Source organism: Pollicipes pollicipes, unplaced genomic scaffold (genome assembly GCF_011947565.3).
Source record: "Pollicipes pollicipes isolate AB1234 unplaced genomic scaffold, Ppol_2.1 Scaffold_3087;HRSCAF=3621_pilon_pilon_pilon, whole genome shotgun sequence".
NCBI classification, from domain to species: Eukaryota; Metazoa; Arthropoda; class Thecostraca; order Pollicipedomorpha; family Pollicipedidae; genus Pollicipes; species Pollicipes pollicipes.
Window position 1 is genome coordinate 3,453,769 of NW_023596225.1, and position 25,081 is coordinate 3,478,849.

The 25,081-nt window shown below is 49.7% G+C and overlaps 1 protein-coding gene across 1 annotated transcript in view; it reads right to left on the reverse strand.

The window, feature by feature from the left end:
* LOC119114946 (dipeptidyl aminopeptidase-like protein 6) overlaps window positions 1–16,548 on the reverse strand; it is a 38,798-nt gene extending 22,250 nt beyond the window's left edge. The window contains exons 1-2 of the mRNA XM_037239000.1: window positions 16,449–16,548; window positions 512–725 (exon numbers count right to left, since the gene is read on the reverse strand). Coding sequence (XP_037094895.1) covers window positions 512–725; window positions 16,449–16,514 — 280 coding nt within the window. The 5' untranslated portion in view covers window positions 16,515–16,548. The remainder of the gene's footprint in view (window positions 1–511; window positions 726–16,448) is intronic.
* Between the last annotated feature and the right edge of the window lie 8,533 nt (window positions 16,549–25,081).

The window sequence follows — 25,081 nt, forward strand, 5'->3', positions numbered from 1 at the left end:
ACTTAAAAGTGCACCAGTACTTATAAGTGACGCTGGTGATGCTTGTTTGAGTATCTTCAAATGAGGACCATTCCCTTGAAGCAAAAACGTGTGGTACAATAGCCAGCTGTTCCAAAAATGCATACACCCAAACTTAAATAGATTAACGAAAATCTCGCAAATATAGTGTTTAAGAGAAAGCGTTTCATCATGAATATCGACCGGAATAGGAGATCAACTTCCGCTACCTGTCACTGATCGCCTACTCGGAGGAGGTGTCGACAAGCTGGCCTGTTTCGACATACGCCAACTCGAAGTCTAGCCGCTCCTGAGGTGGGCATCCCGTCCCATCAAGCTGGCGCGGCGACTTATACACTCTTGCGATCACAACGGTCGCTATCACCCCTTCTCGTCATCACCACCAGAACGGCCAAGCGATGTCATCGTCCTGTTTTTCGCCGCTCACGCGATATGGAATGCTGCCATAGAGTTTTTACACTAGAACTTCAACCAATACAGTCAAATCACTTACCTGAGAGCCAAGAGCCGTTGAAGGCGTTGATCTTGAAGTCGGTGCCGACGACATCTTCTAAAGTGAAGCGGCGTCCGGTGACCGGCGTCCGGGTGTCCTTGGGCGTCAGCATGATGGCCGAAACGACGATCATGGAGAAGATGAAGGTGATGACCAGCAGCGCGAGGATGATGCCGCGCCAGTTGCGCTGGTTCGGTGCCGCGGCCACCAGCTCCTGAGAACGAGACCAGGTCTCATGCGCAATCCGACGAGTGCTGGTTCGGTTGTACTCAGCTCGTTTATTAAGTGAGCTTCCTTGTGGCGACTGTTCTGCACCCAGTTGGTTTTATGCAATAAACACACACGCACACATACAGTTGCACTACTTAGTCACAACGCGCGGCCTCCTCCGGCGAGCGCGTTTGAACGACCTATGCTCTAGGCTGCCAACTTCAGCCGTATGGCAGTCATAGGGGAGCCAACGCAGGAAGCCTGCCATCTCCAGAGGATCAACAAAGGGTGTTTGGACTCTCACCGCTCTATGAGGCGTCGTCCTCAGCACTGGCAACACGCCTCTAAATCTGGGACCCGCTTTGCAGTGTCTGTGTGTTTGACAAAGCAGGTTCAAAAACGGAACAATGTGTGATTTATGCTCCCATATAAACGGCTTGTCCAAATCCACGGAAACCGCAGGAAACAAAACTGGGCCCCAAATCCACACACAACGACACTTCTACCTTAACTCAGGTTTCTAAAACATGTGTATGGGGTTTTAAACTGAAAAAGCCATCTTGAAGACCATTCACATTTAAATTCTGTCATTTCATTAGCCATACGGCGATCAAAGCCAAAACATAGAATTGTCGGGTCGTTTATATCTAACGTTCGTGAGCACCATTTCCAAATGTAGCGGCCGTCAATTGCCTATCGAGCAATGTTGTGCAAGATACGACCACGTAATCAAACCATGACGTATTGAGGAGCATATTTACACAACTGAGAAATCGTGTTGTCTAGATCAGTCTTTTCCAGTTAAAGTACACCAATGGTGATAATCGAGCTTGTTTCATCCTGTCTGATGTTTTCTTCAGTATTTTCAAATGTGGAACATTTCTTTTAATTGCAAGTCACTGTCGGAGCACAATCTATCTTATTAGCATGGCACGTCTCTAGCCCAGCAGAGAAGAGGAATTCGCCAGCGCGCTGACAGCCAAGACTCGACAAGCACTTGAAACGCTTCGGTTCGGACGTATTTTAGGTTCGCTCGCATGACTAATGGCCATTCAGCCAAAGTTTCACACATTCGCGGACATTGATTGCAGCATGATTACAGTAAATGTTTGACAAATAACCGACTTTCGAAAGACACCTCGGGCCACGGAAATGAAATAGCCTCCGGCAAGGGCAGTGACCTCCGGAGTTTTGCTCCAGTGGAATCACTGGCAGCGCAAAATGACACGGCTTGATGAACACCATCCTTACAATAACGGTCGCTGAGTGGAAAAGTTTAAAGCGAGGTAACTGATTGAAACTGCTGAGATTGAACTCCACTGAAGCTATTGAGTTCTATTAATACACACGTCCAATCTCCTTCCTTCCTCGAATTACACGCAGGCACTTTGTGCGGCCCCGCGCCGACTTCGTCGGCGGCCAGCCAGAGACCGGAAACGCCGCCGGCGCCGCTCAGCCTGGCTCAGCGCGCCCACCGGGCTTCCGGGAGTGGCCAGGCCGGCTCTGCCAAGGTGGGTACACTCAGCGAGCGGACCGCGCTGCCGTCCTCCTGGTGCTGGTGGAATCTGGCGTGAACGTAGTGCAGAGTCGTGCTGCGACTCAGCGAGCGGACCTCGCTGCCGTCCTCCTGGTGCGGGTGGCATCTAACTTAAGCGTAGTGCAGAGTCGTGCAGCGAAGGAGTCAAACAAAACATTGTTGGCACGCTCAGCGTCCCCGCATGCTCAGCGCTTCCGAAGCCGGCGCTCTGTGTGACGTGTTCGACGGCCACATCCGTGGCGTCCTGTTGCTCCAGACACACTGTCTGCGGGCCGGGAGCCGGGGTGAACTGTGCAGACAGGTGGGGGGCGTCACCCAGACACGCGCTGACGAGTGATCCGACAAAGCAGTCCGCTCAGCGCGCAGGCGCAACAGCCAACGATAGAGACATGGGTGAACTCGGGTGAACTCGGGTGAACGCGGGTGAACGCGGGTGAACGCGGGTGAACGGCCCCATCCGCCAGGCCGAGAGCCGCGATACGTCATGCGTTTTTGCTGCTGGGTAAGACCGTTCAAGCGAAGGGTTATCCGCCTACGCCCTTATCTCCACGGCTCAGGCGGGGTGGTCATCGTCCGGAGATGATGCATTCATTTACCATGCGTCTTTGCTTTCTTATAGCTCTGGTGAACATTTTGAATGCCGTTCTTCACAGGCAACAGGCTGTGAATGTTGAAGGAATTCACTAAATTTTCAGTTGACAAGTGATTACTTCCACATAATATTTTACACAACATGATGGGTAGATGGTTTTAAAACAGACCAACTGGGTCGCGGTAGCTACCGCATTTTAAGCTTTTGAGGAAGGACGGCCTATTGTACTGCGGGAAGCTACGTCTCCACTGCCATCCTTCAGCCGACACGACCGACCCGATGGTTCGGGCGCCCGCCGCCTTTGTGCCGCGCCGAAACAGACGCTGTCAAGAGGGCCAATTCGGAGGCAGAGGCGGACTCGCCTCCAGTTCCGGAGGCATCTCCGGGCGCTGGTGCGGAGAAAACCTCGGCAAGATGGCCGCTCTGCACCAGGCGCGTCGCAACAGCGGCAGTGACGGCAGACCCGGAAGACAGATAAACAACTGCTAGAAGGCAATCAGACGGCTGTGGAATATGCTGGTCTGCTGCGGCAGATGACGGGAGTTATGACCGTCAGGGAGAAATTTATGGAAATGCGAAAAGGTGGTTAGTCGTGCAGCGCCGAAGGAAACCGCAACAATCCGGCAGAAACTGGTGATTTGAATGCATTATGGGTTGTTTTTTTCACGATGCATTGCTAACAAGAATGCGTTCAAAGTGTATGGGACCACAAATGTTTGCATAGTCAAACGTCATTAATTTGCTTAGGGAGCATGAAACGAGTGCCTTCACCTTTTGGGTGAAGAAGCCGACTTTCTTGACTTATGGTATTCCAGGTCGTTAGAATTGAGATGAAGACAAGGACATCATACTCATTACCACCGTAACTCGATACACTCCTTGATAGACGAAAAACAAGTTCTATTCATTTCATGGTCCAAGCCTCTAAGAACCATGACAAGGATAGACAAGTGTGAGCCACAAATGTCCTCCAGCTCCAGTGCCATCCCGCACCGCGAACCAACCGGCGCTCGGTCTCGCTGGGGCTGTTGGCACCGGCTTGCTTTTACTGCCGTCACGGGATTTAGAAGTGCCTTTTGCACTCAATCAACGCACAGGAATGTTTCTTCTACACAGACAAGATCTAAGACTGCCCATGACGTTCTTGACGAAATGGCATGGGGAACGACCGTCCTTTCGCGTTGAGCTGCGTGTATGCCAGACAGGGGAGGCTCAGGCTCCACTCGTTCATTCGCGTTGAGCTGCGTGTATGTCAGACAGGGGAGGCTCAGGCTCCACTCGTTCACTCGGGTCGCCGCAGCGGGCACGAGGGCAAGCCGGACACGGCTGCTGAGCCGTCCCCGTCCACTGGGCGGTTCCACGGCATTAGTGCTACAACAAAAACTCCTATCGACGGGAGTGCCAACACATAACTTCAGCTGCCAACACTTACACACGACATTAGTGCTACGCGACAAAAGTTCTACTGCAAAAATTATAACGTCATCAACTCGACTGCAATAATGGGTACAATCGTTACTTATACACGGAATTACTTCTACTGCAGACTTATACGTGACATTACTGCTACAGCAAAGACTTGTGGTCAAGTCTTTGCTGTAAAAGTAATGACTGGCACATGTTTTTTTCAGGATAAGCTTTCTTGTAAAGTACCAATGTAGTGTCTGAGTTTTGTCAGTAAAAGTAATATCATACATAAGTTAAGACTGTGCAAGTCCTTGCTGTATAAGTAATGTTGAGTAAAAGTTTGTCAGCATAAGTTTTGCCATGTAGCACACATGGCATGCAAAAGTTTCTGTGGCAGGAGTAGTGTCGTATATAAGTGAAGCCTGCAAAAGTTTTTGCAGTAGAAGCAATGCCACACTTAACTGATGCCGTAGCACTTCTGTCGAAAGGAGTCTTTGAAGTAGCTCTAATGTGATTGCGACACCCTGCTGGAACGCCTTTTCCTCTGGACGCCGCCGCGGCTGACGACAGAACGCGGAGTCCGGCTGGGCGGTGTCCTCAAGTTCCGTCCGTTCCCCAGGGGCACCCTCCCCGGCTCCTGTCCGCTCCCCAGGGGCTCCCTCCCCGGATCCCGTCCGCTCCCCGCCACCTCGGCACAGCCCGGGATTGCGGCCCCTAAAGCCGGAGGTCGTGCTGGCAAGGCAAAATCGCCTATCTTGATGCAGGGGCCGTGCCGGCGGCGTCGCTCAGCGCACCACAGCGCTACGAGCTGGAAATAGACGGCTGAAACCCACCGCACGCTGTAAAGCCTACACAAGTCGCAATCATTGGTGCGTTAAATCTATGCGTGCGGCTGAATGGTGCCTATTTGCGGATGTTTTATGTATGTCAGTGTGTACGCGTTTCCGTGTGTATGTATGTGAGTGTGTGTGTGTGCGAGCGTATACGTGTGTGTTTGCAAGTGAATAAGTCTGTGCGTGTGGCGATGTGCCCGCGCGCGCGTATGTGTGCGTGCGTGCATCCAGGTTTGTGCGTGGTATATGCGGTGGAGTGCGCACATCTGTGTGTGTGCGTGCACGGGAGATAATGAAGATGAGAGCGAACATGCACACGTGGGGGCGTGTTGGCCTGTCCGGGTGAGGAGGGTGGCGGTAGGTCGTGTTCGCTCGTGTGCGACACAAGCTCGTTATTGTAGTGTCCGAGCTTGTCGATTCGTGCACCAGTGACGCGAGAACGGATCCGACGTGCACTCGCCGCACAGACTTTTCCATTAATCGCTCTTCGTGACTGATTTGGTACGGTAAACATGCTGCTCACATCCCGTTGTCAGCTAAGCCGCGTTAGCAGTCGGCGTTGGACGACAAGGCTGAACCAGAAGAAGAAAACAGTATTCGGGCCAAGAGTCGATCTTTCGGACGGATTCAACAAACGTGGCGCGCATTGATAGTTGGCATGCACCTAGCCTCTGCATACCGTCAATGCATCGTGGACCGGTAAGAAGCCCAACAACGCTGCCAGACTCGCACACTCGTCACGCTCCTACCGCTGCCAGCCATGACGAGGTGAGACCAGGCCCCGCCCCATCCTGAGACCCGTCAACACCGGCCGACATCGGCGGCGCGGCGGCGTCGCGCCCCGCCGGTCCGACAGGCTTTATCAATACGCCTGACCTGGCGCTACCGCCGCACCGGCTCCGACCCCGCCGTGACGTCACATGCGCACGTGACGACACTGAACCGCAGAGGGAACGTCGGGAGAACGGCCTGCTGGTGGGCTACGTTGTTCGGGACCCTTCGTCGGACCGGAACCTGCTGGCCAGGCGGCCCATCTGGGATAGACGGCAACTTTGGCTATGTGCACCGGCATGTGTTGTTTGTCAGTAGAAGTCTTCGTCGCCAAAGCAGCTGTCGAAGGCGAGGATGACATGACTTCATGCCGCCAACATATTTCTGTGGCGTGTTTTCGCTTGACTGTATTAATGAGGACCAGAATGGAAGTGCCATACTACTACAGTCCCCGTGTTTCCAAAGAAATGCAACAAACTTTTACACACCTCCAATATCGCCATCATCAATCAAAGTATCCAACCCCATTTTCATGGCAGCGGCGTTGCCCAGGGGTACGGTAAATTACAGAAAGTTGTCGGGAATACGACGCGTTTCAATTTTATTTCAATCACACACCCCATAGCGTTAAGACAAAATTTTCCTGCGGAGTTGGAGGGGCTAACTAAAGGTTTTACCAAGATTGAGGGCGCATTGCTTTCCACCTCCCTCCCCCCCCCCTTCCCCCGCTCCGTCGGTCCCAGCGCCGCATTGCCTTTACCTCCTGGCACTCTATAGACTTATCTGGACACAGCCCACGACGTCTGTAACTGATCAATACCATTTCATGAATGAAGCAGTGTAACTCCATCTTGTACAAGTGCGCCGCGCGGGCCTGCGTTGGTCAAAACAGCCTTCAGGCTTGTGGGTTCGTAAATGGGCCATCAGTAAACAAATTAGCGCCGTGCCATCGCTAATGTTTAGGGACGGCTGTCACGTGACATGCCAAACAAATAAGCAGTGCTGTCAAGCATGGATTCAAGGCACCTGCTTCTCCTCGTGGAGCGTCCGGAGAGAAGCTTTGAGATGCTGTCTGACCAGCATAGAAGATGACCTGGGAATGGGTGAAGTTTCGATTCCCTTTATGGGGCCCCTTGACCAGCAAAGGACATTATCTGGGCATGGGTAAAGTTTTGATTCCCTTTATGGGGCCTCTAGTTTGTCTTGCTAAATGGGAACTTTGAATGACATGAATAGTTCAAAAGTGCTTAACGTAGCAAAAATACAATATCCTGGAAATGCATGGTTCGTATTCCCATTGAATACTACGATGATCATTTGAGCCCGTAAATGTAGCAGAAAGTACGTTTTTACCCATGCTTGTGACATGATGACATTGGCGCATTCACGACTTTGTTCCGTGGCTATACGCTCGTGGATGCGTTAATCCCGCTGTGGATGTTTTTGCAAAGTCCGACATTGAAGGTCTAGCTGGCTAAAGTTTTGGTCTTGTTGACCAGCGGCCTTTTGAAGACAATTACTACCTAATGTGTTTCACAGCCTAAGAAAGACTGTCCAACGGTGCTTCCCTACTGGTGTGGCTTGTTTAGTCCTTGATATAGTCGGTCGAGGCAATGCAACAGCAGCTTTCATCCCTTTGACCTGGCATGAAATATCGCAGGTCACAGCTGTCTATCTGCTCGCACCCATTTGATAAATGCGTTTTCCCCGAGGGCCATTCAACACCGTTTTTAATTTAGTCGCACCATGCTTGGTTCTTGCGGTGACACAAGGACCTTTAGGATGCTAATTTGATCCATCTGACTTGATTTGACCTCGTATGTGCCACTTCACCGTTGTTCACTTACACCCATCTGAATAAAGCTTGATGACGAGAGCTTTTCGCGGCTGTTTTTTTCTCGTGGCACCAGATCGCTTCGTTGTCTTTATTATTCGGCCCCACCTCTTCGTGGGATGGTGGTAAAAAAGCTGTGGCGCGCGATTCGAAGAATTAGTCCGAACTTTTGATTGGATGCAGTTCTGAGAGCCGAACCCACGGCAAACAGCGCTTGTTGTTCGAGGTCTGACCTCACAATCCCATCGCGAAATTGCAGATCGACGACGGAATCTTGAGGCGGAAGTTTAACGTGTCGTAATGTTCGGCACGGCCCGTTCCTCCCTGTAACTACACCTGACCTTTAACGCGGTCGCTGCCACCGGACGCAGGCCATCTCAGTCAGGGACATGCCCCTCCATGGATGGATGGATCCGAAGACGGCGGCCTGGTCGAACCTCTTAACCCAATTTCCAACTGTGATTTGAGTTGCGGTCTGATGACATTATGCACAGTGTTCTGCATGCGGTGTGGACCCACAGATGCTGCGTCCTTGATAGGGATGGACGGTTGACGGGAATTGGGCTCAACAAATGAGGCACAGCGGGAATTTGCGGCGTTATCGTTTCAGCTACATAATCTTTGCTTGCATTAGTACATCTGCATTGACCGAATAGGTGCGGTTTTTGTCTACAGTGGTATATGTACAGGACGTGCGCCCAATTAATTTCTGCGGATGCCTCGGTTGTCTACAAACGGAGAAAACCGCGCGTCTTCCCCCTTCGAACTAGGAAATTTACAAAGAAAATGGTACGTCCCGCCAGCAGATCTGTTATGGAGAATAAACCATTTTCCTACCTGCCGATAATCCCAACCATTACGACATGACCAATCTCAGCCAATTAGATAACTAAATTGCAGGATTTCAAATGACAACTATTGTCACTTTTTGCTCAGCTTGAAGAGTACCTCACTTTTTAAATGACCAAGATCACGAGCTCTCAGTACATTGCGCAACGCCCGCGACCGAGCATTTTGCTTTGAAAGCCACAGCGAATGGGGCTCTAAATGGCGACACCCTGCGCACGAGCCCCACTCTTCCCATAAAGCCTTGCTGGCCCACTGGCACTATCTCGCAATTACCGGCATGAGTACCGGACATGACCGTCCTAATTTGCATTACTGAGATGACGGCGCTCCAGCAAATCCTCCCTCCCCTCCCGACGGCCCAATCGCAGCGGCTGCGTCACAGGAAGGCGGTTCGGGCTGTCTCGGGTGGAGCCGACAGCCTGCCCGGCCCAACCGCACGGGCCACCGGCTTTATCACGGCGGACGCCGTCAGCCGATCGGCGAAACGACCGGCTCGGTCGGTCACGCGGCCGCGGCTGGCGGACTCGCTGGCGTGCGGCGCCGGCCGTCGTGCGTCGGTCGGCCGCCGACGACGACGCTTTACGAGCGAGGCCAGAGCGGCCGCGCCGCGCCGCCGCTACGGCTCACGGGGTCGCGCGGCCGGGCGGACTCGTCGCCCTTGTGGCGCGGCGAAGAAGCGGCATGGCAGCCGCGACTGGAGCGCTGCCTGACGAGGCGCCGTGGAATCAACAGCCGAGACGACACTGGGCATCGCGTGATGGGATGAGATCAGACAAAACTGGAGCAGCGCCTGACGCGGTACCCTTACAGGCCGAGCTCAGATAGGCTAAGCTGGATTACGTACTGAAATCACAACATGACGCGGTTGCATCCCTGATCATGTCAGCCTCCAACGATCTGCTATTTGAGATCATATAGTGTGCGAAGCGTTGGCTGGGGACTCAGAATAAGACTGAAGACATCAGGAGCGAGATCCTGGCTTTGACTCGGGAGCCTGAGCTCAGATTCATGCTTAATAACAAAGGTTCTGACATTTAGTTCCCGGTAATTAATCCTGAACCTATCAGTTCGACCTCGATTCCTGCGGAACTCACACTCAAGGAAAGTTCCGTCACCGCGTCCCGCTGCAATGAGCTTGTAGTGTTTCACAATAGAACACACGCCTGATTTAGGCGGGCCTGTTCTTGGTGCACATATATGATCCGGAATTGATGCCACCAGTCAAGACGCCGCTCGCTGATTGGAAGGTGAAACGTGTCACTGGCCAAGACATGTGAGATGAGGTGAACGTTCCCGAAATAGCTCGGAACACTGTTGATACAATGACAGTTTGTCGGCCATCTCAGACCAAGCCTCAATGACAACACCTCTAATGCAGGGAAAACTCGGTCGTTCCGCCATCGGCCTTACATGTAAAGAGTTTCATGCAAAAGGGCTCAGCAGCCATTACGTTATAAAGCACACGTATGCTCTCAGATCATTTAAGCCGTCGAAATGGTCGCATAACTGCAGTCCAGCGTTTGTACAGCATATAAGACCGAGAGAAGCAGTATGCTCTGCTTTCAGGAGGTATATTAGGAGATTGATAGATTTGCGAGGAATCAAAATGTACGGTCACCAATGCATGCTCCACTGTATGCCCGTACCTGCCTGTTGTATGCACCCAAACTATCAACGGTATAGTCATTCTCGTGGTCGCATACGCGAAGCCTGGAGGACTGAAAGGGGAAACACTGGACAAATGTGTACAAAAGGCATAGGTTGTGCTGTCTTTGTCTCGCTTTTGGACCTTTTTGCGATTGGAGCCAAATATGGGATGGTAAAGACAAGCACTGGGGAGGGGAAGGGAAGGTGAGGCAAGTCTTTGGCGGCGTCTTAACCCGGGGCACGTGTGCAGGGAGGCGGGCCGTCCCTCTGCGACGCCAAATGAAGGGTGCCGGCGCGCTGCTGTCCCTCCACCACCGAGCCTGCCCCCATCGACCGTGACGCCGCCGGCGCCGTCGCAGCACAAAAAGCCGCCGACTGGCAACAAATGAGCGCGACCCGTCCCGGCGGCTCCACAGAAAAGAGGACCGACCGTGACCGTGACGTCACGGTGCCGGCCCGGCGGCCGGACGTGATCGTGACGTCACAGTGTCCGCCCATGACCGGAGATCGATGCTTCAGACACGACGGTTCGGAGTCGCTCGGCGCGGGCTCCGCCTTCACGGCCGACCAGCTGCCGGACACGGCGGCCGGGTGGCGCACATGTACACACATGCAGCATCGCGCTCACAGACCGGCCGGGCATCGGACGGGGCGGCCACGGTCGGCCCTCGACTGGACGGAAGGGTGGCCGCGGCGCCGCAAACGGCGCTGTAGTCGACTGGACCAAGCTCCTCTCATCCACCCATCGATAGATGTTGCCAGAGCGTTGTATCAACCTAAATGCGTTTCACTGAATGCGGTGGTCACCTTCAAATAAACAGCCAAATTAGCTGACTCAAAAAGACATTGGTAGCCTTAGTCCTCCGTGTGATCCGAGATGATCTAGTTCAGTTGCAGTCATGCGGTACGGAAGCCTAGATCCCTGGCGGGACATAAACTGACCTGCCAGTGTATTGGAAACCGATTGCATTACGTAAGGGGTCATGTCGTCATCCGAGAACACCCAACAATTTTTCAACATTGACCGAGCAAAAGGCGCTTGCAAAATGTGTGACCTTAGTGTTACGTAAGCACTGAAGAAAAGCCGAGAGGATGGCAGCTTGGGGCATGGACAGAAACAGAGCCGGAGCGAATAAGTGGAGAAAGGACAGGGAGATAGGGGCAGAGAGAGGGGGAGAGAGAGAGAAAGAGAAAGAGAAAGAGAAAGAGAAAGATAAGAGAAAGAGAAGAGAAAGAGAAAAGAAAGAGAAGAGAAGAGAGAGAGAGAGAGAGAGAGAGAGCGGCAGAGCGGAGATAAAGAAAGAGAAAGAGAAAGAGAGAGAAAGAGAGAGAAGAAGAAGAGAAAGAGAGAGAAAGAGAGAGAGAAGAGAAAGAGAAAGAGAGGAGAAGAGAGAAAGAGAATAGAAAGAGAAGAGAGAGAAAGAGAAAGAGAGAGAGAGAAGAGGAGAGAGAGAGAGAGAAGAGAGAGAGAGAGGAGAGAGAAGAGAGGAGAGGAGAGGAGAGAGAGGAGAGAGAGGAGAGAGAGAGAGAGGAGAGAGGAGAGGAGGAGAGAGAGAGAGAGAGAGAGAACGAGAGAGAGAGAGAGAGAGAGAGAGGAGAGAGATGAGAAAAGAAATGAGTTGAGTGAGTGAGTGAGTGAGTGGAGTGAGTGAGGTGAGTGAGTGATGTGAGTGAGGAGTGAGTGAGTGAGTGAGTGAGTGAGTGAGTGAGTGAGTGAGTGAGTGAGTGAGTGAGTGAATGAATGAATGAGTTTTAGCAGGAAAGAGTGAGGAGAGAGATGACATCATGAAGAAATCACGATTTATGCGAACTGTTGTAGGTGGCGAACAAAATTATGCGCTTTAAGGTATGCATTCAGGTATGTTTTTTCTTCATAACTTCTGCAACCTATTTCCGCCACGGATTGGCCATCGAAGAAAAGAATACGCTGAAGGTCCTGTCCTGAAAACGCCCGGCACCATTTCAACCCACCACACATAAACGAAGACACGGGCCACGAAAGCACGGACAGAGAACTGAAAATTAGAACAAATTACGGCAGCTGGGAGTGACTACATCACAACACGGTCACGTACTTCGCGACAGCAACGTAAAGTCACGCAGGAAACTGGAACACGCCGACGATGCGTGGTCGAAGAATCCGTGAAAACAACTAAAGCAGTCGGTAACTTGACGTTAACGGCATGGTCCCAGCAGCAGCAAAGAAGCACAACAGGCTGGGAACTTTATGGTACGGGCAAAACTGACGCATCGCGTGTTCGGCTATAGGTTAGTAAATGGGTACCTTGATATGGCTTTCCGTTTTTGTTGGGTACTGAAGCATGCTGTGACCGACCTCCCGGTGCTGCTTACAGGGTGATGATGCAAGCTGCCCAGCTATGGCACGAGCAGCCCAGCTATGGCACGAGCGGCCCAGCTATGGCACGAGCGGCCCAGCTATGGCACAGACAGCCAAACTATGACACAAGCAGCACATTTAGTACGTGCTAGCCGAGTTGTGTGACCAATGACATGCTGCATCGACTCCCGCACGCCCATTCTACTCTGACCCGCACAACGGTTACACATGACGCGGCAATTGGCATGTGTTTTCAGTGATTAACGCGCCCCTAGTTGGCTTATATCTCTGTTCTTTCTCTTGATCATGGCTGGGCAGGCTGTGCCAAACGTGCAATCTGCACTGAGTTCACACCAGTGCAGTTCACCAGTTCACAGTCCCCTCACCATCATCTGAAGCCGTTAAAAAAACACTATCATCATCCGAAACGGCCCTCAGACTTATCATATCCGTCACAAGGTGCTCAGGCAAACCATTGGCTACCGACAGGCAAACTACGGCTATTAACAAGGGTTGCTATTTTGTATTTTGTACTGTTTAGTATCTGAAACGAATCTGGTTGAAGAACCTGTAAAAAAAACCACTGATCTGGTGTGCATTGGAAAACATCGATACTGATATGTGACGTCAGCACGGATACAGTACGGTTTATTCTATATTTCTGTTCCCTGCTAGAAACTATGCGGATGGAAACTACTCAATTTATAAGGATTTTGCTGACTTAACTTGCTCACACCACACCTGTTCTACACAAGCTCACACTGCAAACGTGAGTTTGTGCAGGCCTCGTCGGCGAGTGCAGACCAATACTACGCTTTCAATGTCGTCCCACTGGGATGGCTTTTATAATTTGTTTCTGTTTTCTCCATTTCGTCACCAAATAGACCGCAAAAATGCGCGTTGCTTTCACCGATAGTATCCGTTAAATCGGAGGCTCTTTGGCCCCGTGTGCAGACGTGCAGCGTATTGGTACGGATTGCATTGATCGCCGTGCCTAGCCACGGCGTCTCCCCGGCATTGATCGTTGTGACCGTGCCGAGCTGTCGTGTGCAGGGCCCCGAGGGCCCGACGCCCTCCGCTCGGTGACCAGTGACCTTTGACGGTCCCCGAGGCAGAGCGCGGCGGCCACGGCCACCTGGCCGGCGCCCGCTGCCAGTATGCCGGTTACGTACCGCAGTGGGCTCCAGATTTATGGGCAACTATATATATATATATATATATATATATAGGTATAGATATGGATTATATATATATATATATATATATATATATATATATATATATATATATATATATATACGTATTATAACGTCCCCGCCCGGCGATGCTTCTCCGACATCTCCATCGGACACCATCGTCGGGCCAGGCCCGATGGACCTATATTACGTCGATCTATACGCCAACGGCAGCACCGAGTTCGAATTTGTGTGAGCGACCTGGCCCTACAATGGCCCTACAAAAAACCACCTCCCTCCAGCTGGATGGGACCCTGTATAATTTTTTTCCGGAGGATTTCAGACATTGAGGAAAAAGTACAATATACACAAAGCCTTTCAACTATATTGCACTCTTTTGTGGCGGTAATGACGAAAATGTTTGCATACGATGATAATTGGTAAATGGGACAGCAAGCTGTAATATAATTTGACGTTTATGAAAAAAGTGTGTCAAATTCGTTCAGAAACACACTTGAGGCAAGTCTATCGGACCCGTAGCTGTTAATAATAGCTAATATGTATATAACATCGATTCAGCGTGTACCGAATATGTCAGTATTTTACGTATGCAGCTGTAACAAACACAAAACCAATTCATAACAGACTCAGTCGCATGCAAGCAACACTACTTCGCTGAAGAATATGCAGCTGTCCCAACATCTGGAACTGTTTTTTGCGATCTTCACGACCTTTTTTAATACACTCGCAGAATACGATTTCACCCGCAGCTGTGGACCTGTTGGCTTCACTTCACTATAGTGACCTTAGCCATGTGGTTCTGCAGCCATCTCCGATGCCTGTGATCTGCTGGCCCATTTTGAGTCGTAAATCTGCTGACGCTTGAAAAGTGTCCCAGAATTAGGGCCTCTCGAGTCCACTAGCCTGCAAAACATCGCTCTTCAGCTGACGTCACCGGATGATCCATCGTCCCGTTGGAGATTTCGCAGCTCCAACTCGGGATTGTTGCATTTGACAGTGCGCCTGTCACGTCACGTCAACACCACAATCAAACTTCACTCGTCAACTCCCATTTTTTTTTATTTCAAAAGGTTTTAAGGCTTTGTCTGCTCTGTACCCATCACCTTCCATTGCACATGCTTGTCGGGGCTGGCATCAGCGCATTATGTTTTATAAATAATTTATCTGGTAAGCTCACACAAGCCGCTCCGTTTCAAGACCGGTCAGAGATCGCAAAAGGGCTAAGCACGCATACCAACGTGCGTGTGTTACCTTCCATTATTATTCATTAAACACCATAGTTGATTTAGATATCACAGGGAACTAACTACCTCATAAACAAAAATGTTTAACCGTTTGACTCACGGGGTATCATTATCAGGTTAGTAAATTAATGACTTATTCAAATGGCCTTGGGTGTCTTAGACACAGCCACAATGCCCCCATGGTTGGCCACCTGCTTGCAAGTCGTCGTGGTGAGCTGGGCTGTTACCGGATTCACGACGGCTGATAAAATAATGTCCTGAGGGTCGAATGGGTTTTGTTTTATCCAACTCGAAGTTGCTGAGATACGTGACGCCCGCCAGGTTGCTCTTTGACCACACTTTCGACTACGCGTCACTAGATTCACTTCGTCTCATAAAATCACATCCTGTTCGTGGAATAGTGAATCTCAAGAACGTCGGAGGAGAGAAATGGATGAGAAGTTTCGGTAATCAAGCAAAATGTGAACAGGCTAACACGCACCGGCTGACCGATTCAACGCGAAGCCGCCTGGGCGGGGGCGTGCGCCACTTTGACCTCGTCAAATCTCATTACCTAAGAGAGCTTCATATACAAAATTCACCGGATCAATAAGCCTTTGAATGAAGTCACTTGTGTCGAAATTTGAGCTCCATAGGTCGTGATCTTTCGGCAGGTAAAGTTAGACAGGGTCACACTCCAGATTGTTGTCCGGAGATCCTTCAGACCTCCTCATGCAACCAACTTTACCCTGGAAACCTTTACTAAACAAAGGGTCAATAGCGCTCATTTCAGATCAGTGACCCTACTTAGCCTTCGCAAAATAACGGTGACCAAAAGCTTGGGAGATTGTAAGGAATGCGGTAGGCGGATGTTCCGAAAGCAAAATTGATCGGCGTCATTCTAGGTCAGGGACCTTTTCTGACCTTTATGATGTCAAAAACACATCTGTTCACGTCCATGTGGTCACGCAACTCAAACTATGCGTCAAAAAGTATCTCGCAAAGCAATCTCTATTTAAAAAAATTTAACCTCAAACTGATCTCCATACCTGGCCCAAGGTCAATGTTTTTAGAAAAATCGCAAAGTTCAAATGTCTTCTTGTGAAAGAAACTGTCTCAAAGATGTATGGCTTTGTGCAAAACTCTGTTGTCGCATCAGGTTCAACGATTCCCTTGGGATTACTCTCGCTAACAGCCATGGCCTGACTTGGACCTGCCTTAAGTCAGCGACCTTAAAAGTTACATACAATCACTTAATGTAAATAGATCGACCATTCAGTTAGCTACAACTACGCACTTCGCTGCGCCGTTCGGGAGATATTTTGAAACAAACTCTGGGAGTCAAATTGCCCCCCTTACCGTGCGTCTGTTTAAGCGCCTAGCAAACTTGTACCTATTTCCAATCCATGCGCTACTGCTTCTGCATCCATGCGGTCATGAGATGAGCCGCGCCGGCCCCGGCACCGCCACTGGCCGGCGTCGGTGCCGGCTGACGCCTACCTCGTCCACGTGCTGCTGCATGTCGGGCTTGTCGCTGGACGCCGTCGTCGGCTCCCGCACGGTCATCGGGCAGCGACGGCCGACCTCGGGCGGCAACGGACGCGCGCCGCTCGCCGACCGGCACCTGACTGCCGCCGACGGCCGGCCGGCCGAGCAACAGGACGCGCGGCGCGTCGACCCGCGCCATTGATCCCCCAGTCGGCAGGCATGCCAATTCGGCGCACAAAATCACACCCGGCCGCTGGTCAGGCGACAGGCGAGGTCGCACAGGTGAGCATGTGACTCACACGGGAACTGCGCGAGTCTCCCGTCGGGAAAGATGGCCACCCCAGCGGGAGGACCCTTTCACGTCTGAGGTCTAAGCCACTGTTGGCCATGCGTAACCCGGCTTTGCGTATTTCAAACGGCGTGCACGTATCGGGCCGCGTAAAGGATATTCAGTACCCATGGCAGTGAACAGGATGACATCACGCGCAGGCCAACGGCACCAGGCAGCTTTCAGCTCGGGGGCTCTACGCTGTCCATTCACGACCTAGCATGACGCTATGTTCTAAGCAATCTACAAGAATGCAGCCAGGGATGGGGAGTAAAACGGATGGCGCACTCCCCCTCCCCACACCTTGATGAGTTGCGGGACCAAGGGTGCATTCACTGTATACCCAGGCGCCCAGAGGGTCCCTAAATTCACGCTATATGGGTACTTGGCTTGATAAATTGAATGCAAGAATGGTGGCCCAACTTCTTACGAGGTTTTCGGAAACGTCTGCGATCCTTGAATCAGCTAAGAAACCATTGCTGGTCCAAAGGGGACCCCCGTGAAAACGGAGTGGGATACATTTGATAAGAACAAATTTGGGTGCTCTGAGCAAAACTATGGGCCCCGATAGGTTGCGCGGGCCGTCTGATGAATTCACCCACCCTATCCCTATCCTCGGCAAACCCTAGGTGGTTTGCTTGCCTGGCTCTAGGCTCTCCGATAAATGTTAGCTTAATCCAGTTCGGTAAATCTACCCTCGCCAATAACCCAGTGCAGCAGATCTATCCCTGGAAAACCTTCTTAAGGCCATCCTGGCTTTCCTCGAAGACCTAGCAAGTTATGGAGAGTGGCGTGCTGTAGGCGAAGAACGGACATATCATAAAGCCAAAAACAATTTCGAATTTTCTTTAAAAAAAAGTCCACACCTAACCGCCTAACCCAAAGTTCTGCACGATGATATTTTTGGTGACTTTAATTTTGGCTTGTTTCTTTTTCTTCATGATCAAATGCGACATATGCATCCCTGCGTAATAACCCGATACGGCAAATGCATCCACAATTTCCGAAACTAATATTTCTGAAGCAATGAAAACTAAAATGCATCCTGCTTTTAGTTTTCATCGCTTCAAAAATATTAGTTTCGGAAATTGTGAATTTTTGTAAAGTCAACTAAGGAAAGGGCTTTCGCATAAATTGGCATAACCACGTTCCAAATTTGGGGGATTTCACACCATATGAAATAATTTCCCAAATTTGGGGCTATGAACCAGTGAAAACCGTCTTTCTATCTATAATGGTTGATTTCTCACAGCATGGCGTATATTAATGTTTTTGAGGTTCTCCCTGATACGCGTTTTCACGTGCTAAACATAGCGCAGTGGAGAAAAAGATGATTAAATTGAGGACTTATTTCTCCAAAGATCTCTATCGGAGTACCCCTCTGCAAGAATGGTAAGCTGACAATGAACAAGCCGATCATTAATCTTATTAAAAGTTCACCAACGCATCGTGTAATGGTCAAAAATATTCAACATTAAGCAGGGTATTTTGGTGCATTCCATGGCGTCATTCAAAGGCGTTTAATAACAAAATTATACGTCATTACCAGAACTATAAAGACATCGTATGGTAGATTATTAAATCGTGCAGATTTCAAAAAGTTACTTCACTCAGCTCTCAAAAGTAACGTCACCTATTTAACAGCATTTGAAGTCATAAGTGCTTTTATAAAAGTAACATTGATATTAAAGACTGATGAAACATTCAGACCAAGCATTCAAAGACCAACCCTTAAGGCTGTTCAAAAACCTTAAGCATCTTCTTTCAAAAGAGCAAATTTGGTTTCATTTGCCTCTTTTTTTGACAACTGGTAAAACCTACCATTTTCACTGTTAAGAATCAAAGAACCACAGAAATTTGTAATTTAAAGTTGTAATTGCTTGTAATTTTGCGTTTAATGAGCTATAGAAAGTTGAAATTCGATCATTCTCAAAAAGTCATCTTTTTTGGTCACCCAACTGGTGACGCCAATATCTCTTTTATTAATGATCCTAAAATTCTGAATTTAATTTCAAGTACGCAGAATTCAACATACAACATCTGGACATGCTATGTGCTATATCTTGAATAAGAAAAAATAGCTTTTAGGATATGATAAAGTGAAAAAATTGCCAAAATATTGTCTGCATATTTTTGTCGCAAACCATGCCTTGTGGTTGCCTGAGTGTTTATACACATAGGTAGCACGTTTTCCACAAATTTTACTTTTATCAAATTTTGAAAGCCCGTGAAGACAAGGACAGATCAACCCATTGGATTATAGGCTGTAGACTGACTCAAATACTTACTGGTGGCTTCCTAATTTTCTGATTTCGTCACATTTCACACGTCAAGTTCTAAGTTTTACTACAAAGGTTGTTTCAGCTTAGTCGTCTTAAAAGTGCTTTGATCATTGAAAAACGGTTTTCCACATCTTAACGGCAAATTCAGCTGTTTGGTTATAACTTAGCCAAAAACTGTCAGGCCTTAAAAAAATAGGACATGACCTAGATTTGCTAGCAATTTATGCATTAAACTAGAATGTTACGGAGCGGCCTTTTCCTGACCTTTGGGGAAGTAATTGTACTCAAGTCACGTTTTTTTATTTTCCAAAAATTACCTTTCGAACGTTCTTATTCAAAAACTTATTTGTGCTACGCAAACGGTTGCTACCGTTATGTTGAAAACCGATGGAACTAGTGCATACGTAAATTTCATGACCCTAGGCCAACCCAGAAGGAATCACGTAGCGTGTGTACGCTGTAGAAGTGAACCTATTGTCCTTTTAATGACCTTATTTTTCTATAGGTACATTAAAGTAAATAAAAAGTTTCAAAAAGCCGCAACATAGTGTAAAAATTAAAACGAAAAAAATACATTGCGCTATTCCTGCAATCACACACACACTATGCTGAGCGAAACGGCAACAGTTTGAAGTCAGGAAGAATCCCACTTTAACGGGTGCCCCGCCTAGGTTGCGTCTGCTGCTGCTGCCCGTGAAGCGGCGACTCAAACGGCCGTGTTCCAAAAGGCGTGGGGCACGCGCGGCGGTCTGGGGTGCACATTATGCGCATTTGTGAAGTGAAGCTCGAGGGCGCGCCGGCCCCTCATGGTGCGTCGCACCCCTGACAACTGGAGCTCAGCCAACTCAGAAGCTTCAGTCACAAACTTCGGCCAGTCGGGCTGGTGGGTGAGCACTCTCTCATCTACAATCTATACATGTTGAGGGTGTGACGCTGACTGTCTCGCCAGGGTTACGTAACTTGACCGGATGTCATTTAGTCCAATAGTCAGCTGGCTGCCAGCCACCTGAAGGTAACCGAAGAGGCGGTGAGACAGCCAATGTTTTCTGAAACCCTTAATACCCCGAGCACAGACGTTAGTCATCTGCTGCACTCTATCTTTTTGCGCTTCATTACGTCCAGCCCATTCAGTCCGGCAGTAACGAGCGTGGGAAGTACAAGGGGTTGCATCTAATTCTCTAGTTTCCTGCCTGCCTGCGGGTGTAGCCTTACGTTATTTTCCGAGCGTACGTCGGTCCGAAAGTCTGCTTGTACGGATTTTTTTGTCAGCCAGACGCAAGCACGGATGACTACTCGGGGTGTGATGAAATGTACACATACGACGGGGCTGCAGCCCTCGGGACAATCCACGCCAAAAATTCGCGACCGTTCAAAACTGAAATCGGTCACAGTGCGTGTAAGAGTGTGGTACGCTTTGGCATTTAGCAGGGAGACACTTTTCGTACATGTAGGAGATACAGGCTGTATAAAGACCAAGCTGTCGAAAAACATGTCGCCAAGATCCAGCAACGATAAGCAAAGCGTCTCTCACACAGGAGATTGTCATATAACGACAATGTCGAAAACTACGAAACACTTATAAGAACGCACTGTGCTATACCAGTGCCAACGGCGCTGGGAAGGAGGAACCAAAGTTAGATGAGGGCTGTTTGATATCCTAAACGCTACAAGGCTCCAAATGTTGACTGAGATCCACTTCATATTGTAGAATACGCCACGGGCGGCGGTACTTCCGGCGCCAACATGACGTCACGGGTGGCGGTGCTACCGGCGCCAATATGACGTCACGAGTGGCGATGCTACTAGTGCAAACGCCTTAGTCTCTCTGCACAGCGGAACAAGCGGGATCCGTTTGATTAATTCACGGATTCCCAAGCGTATGCCTTCGTGGTGAAAAATGTATGCGAATGAAATTGAGGGAATGCGCTACATGGTGCGTGAAGCAAGGACGGCGGAAACGGAGGGGGGAGGGGGCAACCAGTCCTTTGAAAAACAAGCATTACACCTTGTGGCCCAACTGGAAAAATGTAAAAATTGCATTCCTCCAATCTTTTAAGAATTCGGCATGAGCTAAGGCGAATGCATGTGAACATCAGCGGCATTTAAAACTGACAAGTCACGCTAATTTCCCCAAATTATCAACGCTGCACAGAATGCATATGTTTGTATATTTCCACACATCATCCGCCAAATTTTACATGCTCTTGTTTACGGTCCCAGTGAATAATGGCTTGATACTTAACGAAGAACACTTCATGAAGATGTAGTTATGTTCAAAGGTTCACAACCAATGAGCCAATTTGAAAGCATCCATGCAGCATTTTGACCATAAATGCGGCGAATGTATCCTTAATACCCTAGCATCCAAAGCGATGATTATCTCACTAATGGTAATTTTATTACCACCAATATCCTCGCACAAGGGCCGAGCTAAGCTCACCAAGTCACATGAGCACTTGAGTTACGCTGTGCAGTTACGCCACCCAATGGCGCATACATCCATTTTCGTCGACGCATTCATCACTAGCGGGCGATGTTGTGCGGCGCCCTGGGAGGACCATATCACTGCCTGATTTCCCCGGAGTAACGCACGGAAGCGCATGCAACGTGCACGTCCGCCAAATTATAAATGCGGGGACCGAAGAAAAATGATCCAGAGAATACATACATCTGAGAGATAAGCGGTTTGCGGCAGCAAAAGGAAAGGGAAGGGGCGGAATAAAAGACAATGTTATGTACAACCGCGCGCTGGGAGCTTTTTTTAAGGCAACTGCGCTCATTTCGGTATCTAAGTTGGCTCCGCACTCTCGTCACTAACAATGTGTTCTGCGGTGTTTTTTCCGCTTGGAATCCACGTGACAACTGATTCACCCACCTGTTCATCGGCATGCGGATCGGCGTGAGAAACTAAGTCTCAGCGGCATTTTCTGGGAACGTTTCAACGAAGCAGTATCGGAGACATATGACCTCCCCTGCATCTGGTGTTTGATTCCTGTCCGCGACTTCACGTTGAGTCACTGGTTTTAAAGGCTGTAGCTCCAGTTCGAAAAACTGCCCTCCATCATGAGGGGAACTAAAGCTTTCGGTTCCAAGCACCAGAGCTCACCAAATATTACTTTGGCCACTCGGCAACAGATGGCAGCACGCATTGGTCACCGACTACACACCCTTAGATTGAACGCGACGACCTCGTGATCGCTAGAAATTGCATTAGCAATTAGTGGCTGTTCAGGCGCCGTATGCGCGCTTTGTTTCCGCCTGCAGCGGCGATGGAGCGGGCCGGGTTAGCCAGAGTGTCGAGCAAGGGAGGAGGTGGGGCGCTCTGCAGCCAAATCGATGAGGCCAACGCGGCAGAACGCCACAGGCCTACCGGAGCGTCTCCTCTCGCGAGTCACGCGACTGCCTTCTCATTCTGAGCGCCGACGGGAGGTAATGGTGTCCCAGGAGTGGAGCGGCAGCGGGCTACGACCGGCAGGCGCGCCGGGGAGGGTGGGCGCGGCGCGCGGACCCTCTGACGGGCACACGGATCAGCTCAGGGGCAGAGCGAGTCGAGCTGTCGACACAAGCCGAGCCGCGCTCGACAGAGAGGAGGATAACAGACAAGAGAAACGCTAAAAGGGCGTGGCTGGACGGGGGCGGAGCACTGGACAAGGAGGGACGGAGAGTACGATCACGGTATCGGCAGAGGGGTGGGCATCATGGGTGCGGGAACAGCGGGGGGGGGGGGAGGGGTAACAGTTCCCTGTTCCTACTGTTCAGGGTGGGAGACCAGCACTGTATACTGCTCCCTTCTCTAATTCTTTAGATTTATTTGCGTTCAGCTTACTTTTGTGCCACCCTAAAGATGTATGCCAATTTCATTAATTCACTAAGCCATTCTCCTTGAGCCGTGCTGGACAAAAGTGTCTCACGTGGTAAAGTGCAGGATCTTGTCCAGCCATGTAGAGCGAAGGGAGATTTTTGTATAAGCGGAGGGAGATATTTGTGTGCAAGCTCCAGAGTGTTAAAGCACTAAAGACTCGGTCATGTCTCTTTAAATAGTCTCGGTTGTTTTGTTTAACAGGTTAGTCACCTCAGAATAGGGTCATGTAGTTTAGGATGGCTCTAAAATACGCATCTGGCGTAATCCAACATGCCAGGGAAAATCTACGTCTTATATATTATCAGGGTTTCATGTAACTTTCGCAACACTACCGGTGTTTTAACACTACGGAAAGTTTTAAAAAGCCGGACGCAAAACTGCCGAATGCAGTTATTTAAGTTCAGTTCACAGTTGCTGCGGCGAAAAAAACGAGCTTTAGTACTCGGGGGCGTGCGCTTCGGTGTCTCCAGCATTACGAAAAAGTACCACTGTCTCTAAACCCCTGCTGCGAATTCGGACGGCAGTTTAATCCTGTGATTGGTCAGAGGAAGTGGAGCCGTCACAATTTTAAATTCCGTGAAACCTCGGTTGTCATGGTGATTAACCCCGTGGCAATGCGAAAAACTCCTTACTCGGAGCTGTTTTTGCTAAGCTGCCTACATCAGCCACGAGTAGGCAATGTGTGCCCTGGCTGGTGACCCGCTAGAGCGAGCAGGACCCAAGAGCACATAGCGCGTAAATGTCACTGTAGCTGTATTTCTGAGTTGCAATTGCCATGCGCTATTTGTATGAGCCGCACGAAGGGATATACGTATAATCATTCATCACGTTATTATGACGTTATTGTGGCGTCATGGATGCCTGGGTGACCTTGAAAATAGTCTCCCAAAGAAAGTCTGTGCATCTTTGCGGGTGTTTAGCTGAGAAACTAGATGGGTTTTAATGCTAAGAAGGGAGAGCTGTGGACTGCACCGAATGATCTTCAAGATAGCTATTTCAGAACAAAACCCCATGCAACCGTGGAATATTCCATTCAAAAACCGCAACCTGGTTTCTGACCATCGCCATCTTATTGGCAGACACCAGCTTAGGTTACCATTTGCGTGCTCCGCTACCGGACAAACCATCTTCTGAAACACATGATATGCCATTCATGTAACCTATAGTGGTGACGTTGCAAAATGTACTTAAAGTTTCGCGGTATAGGCATATTGCCAGTGAAATAAATACCTTGAAAAAACAAAAATGATAACAAGTCAGAGAGTACGGACGACAGTTAGACCCAACCAGAAGCGTATCCAAACCTTCCCTAAAAATATATTAACCATACAAAGCAGAGAGCGCAAAGACGCAACATCACTGTCTACGGTCACGGTGTGCCTGCACCGTCGGCGGGGCTGACGACAGACGGCACTGTCGATCAGCACGCACCATTCCCGGCGGCGGATCGTGTGTCAGTCACCGGGCGCCGACGCTGACAGCGGACACGCGCCGACGCGGATGGCACGAGCTTCGGCACTGGAGCGGCGTTAGGTTCGAGGGAGCCGGCGCTGCTAGCGTGTCGGCAAACGACCGCGTGCGTGTGTTGACACCGGTCTACACGGGCATTAAGGTTTGCCTGTTGCCAACATTGAAAGTCGGTTACGGCCAATTGGCACCGTCTCTCAATGCATTGTCAGCGGAGGTTCGGTCCACACACGGCTCCAGCACGGCCGACACTGATCCAGCACCGGCTTCCTGCACCGAAGCAATGACTGCATGCATCACCATTTGATGCGCTTCAATTTCTTCTGCTTTCATCGGCAAAAGTCTGCTGTATGTATGTTTATATATATAGATATACCTTGCATACGAGATAAAATATTATATATATATATATGTATATATAAGATACATAGAATACATTATACGCGTAAATGCATATATATATATATATATATAATATATATATATATGCATTTATTTATGCATTTTATTATATGCAAGCCTTCGTTTCGCTATGTCGACGGCGTTGTGGTGCTTTGGGAGACGTGTGAAGTACATATAGCGTTCCGTGCGAAATTGTGCTATTTTTCCCCCTTAATTAGGGCGCGCGCACATGCGTTAGGCAATGTCGAGCGTCTTTGAGGATGTCAGCAACAGCTCCTTACTTTAGATGGCTCTACGGATGCGT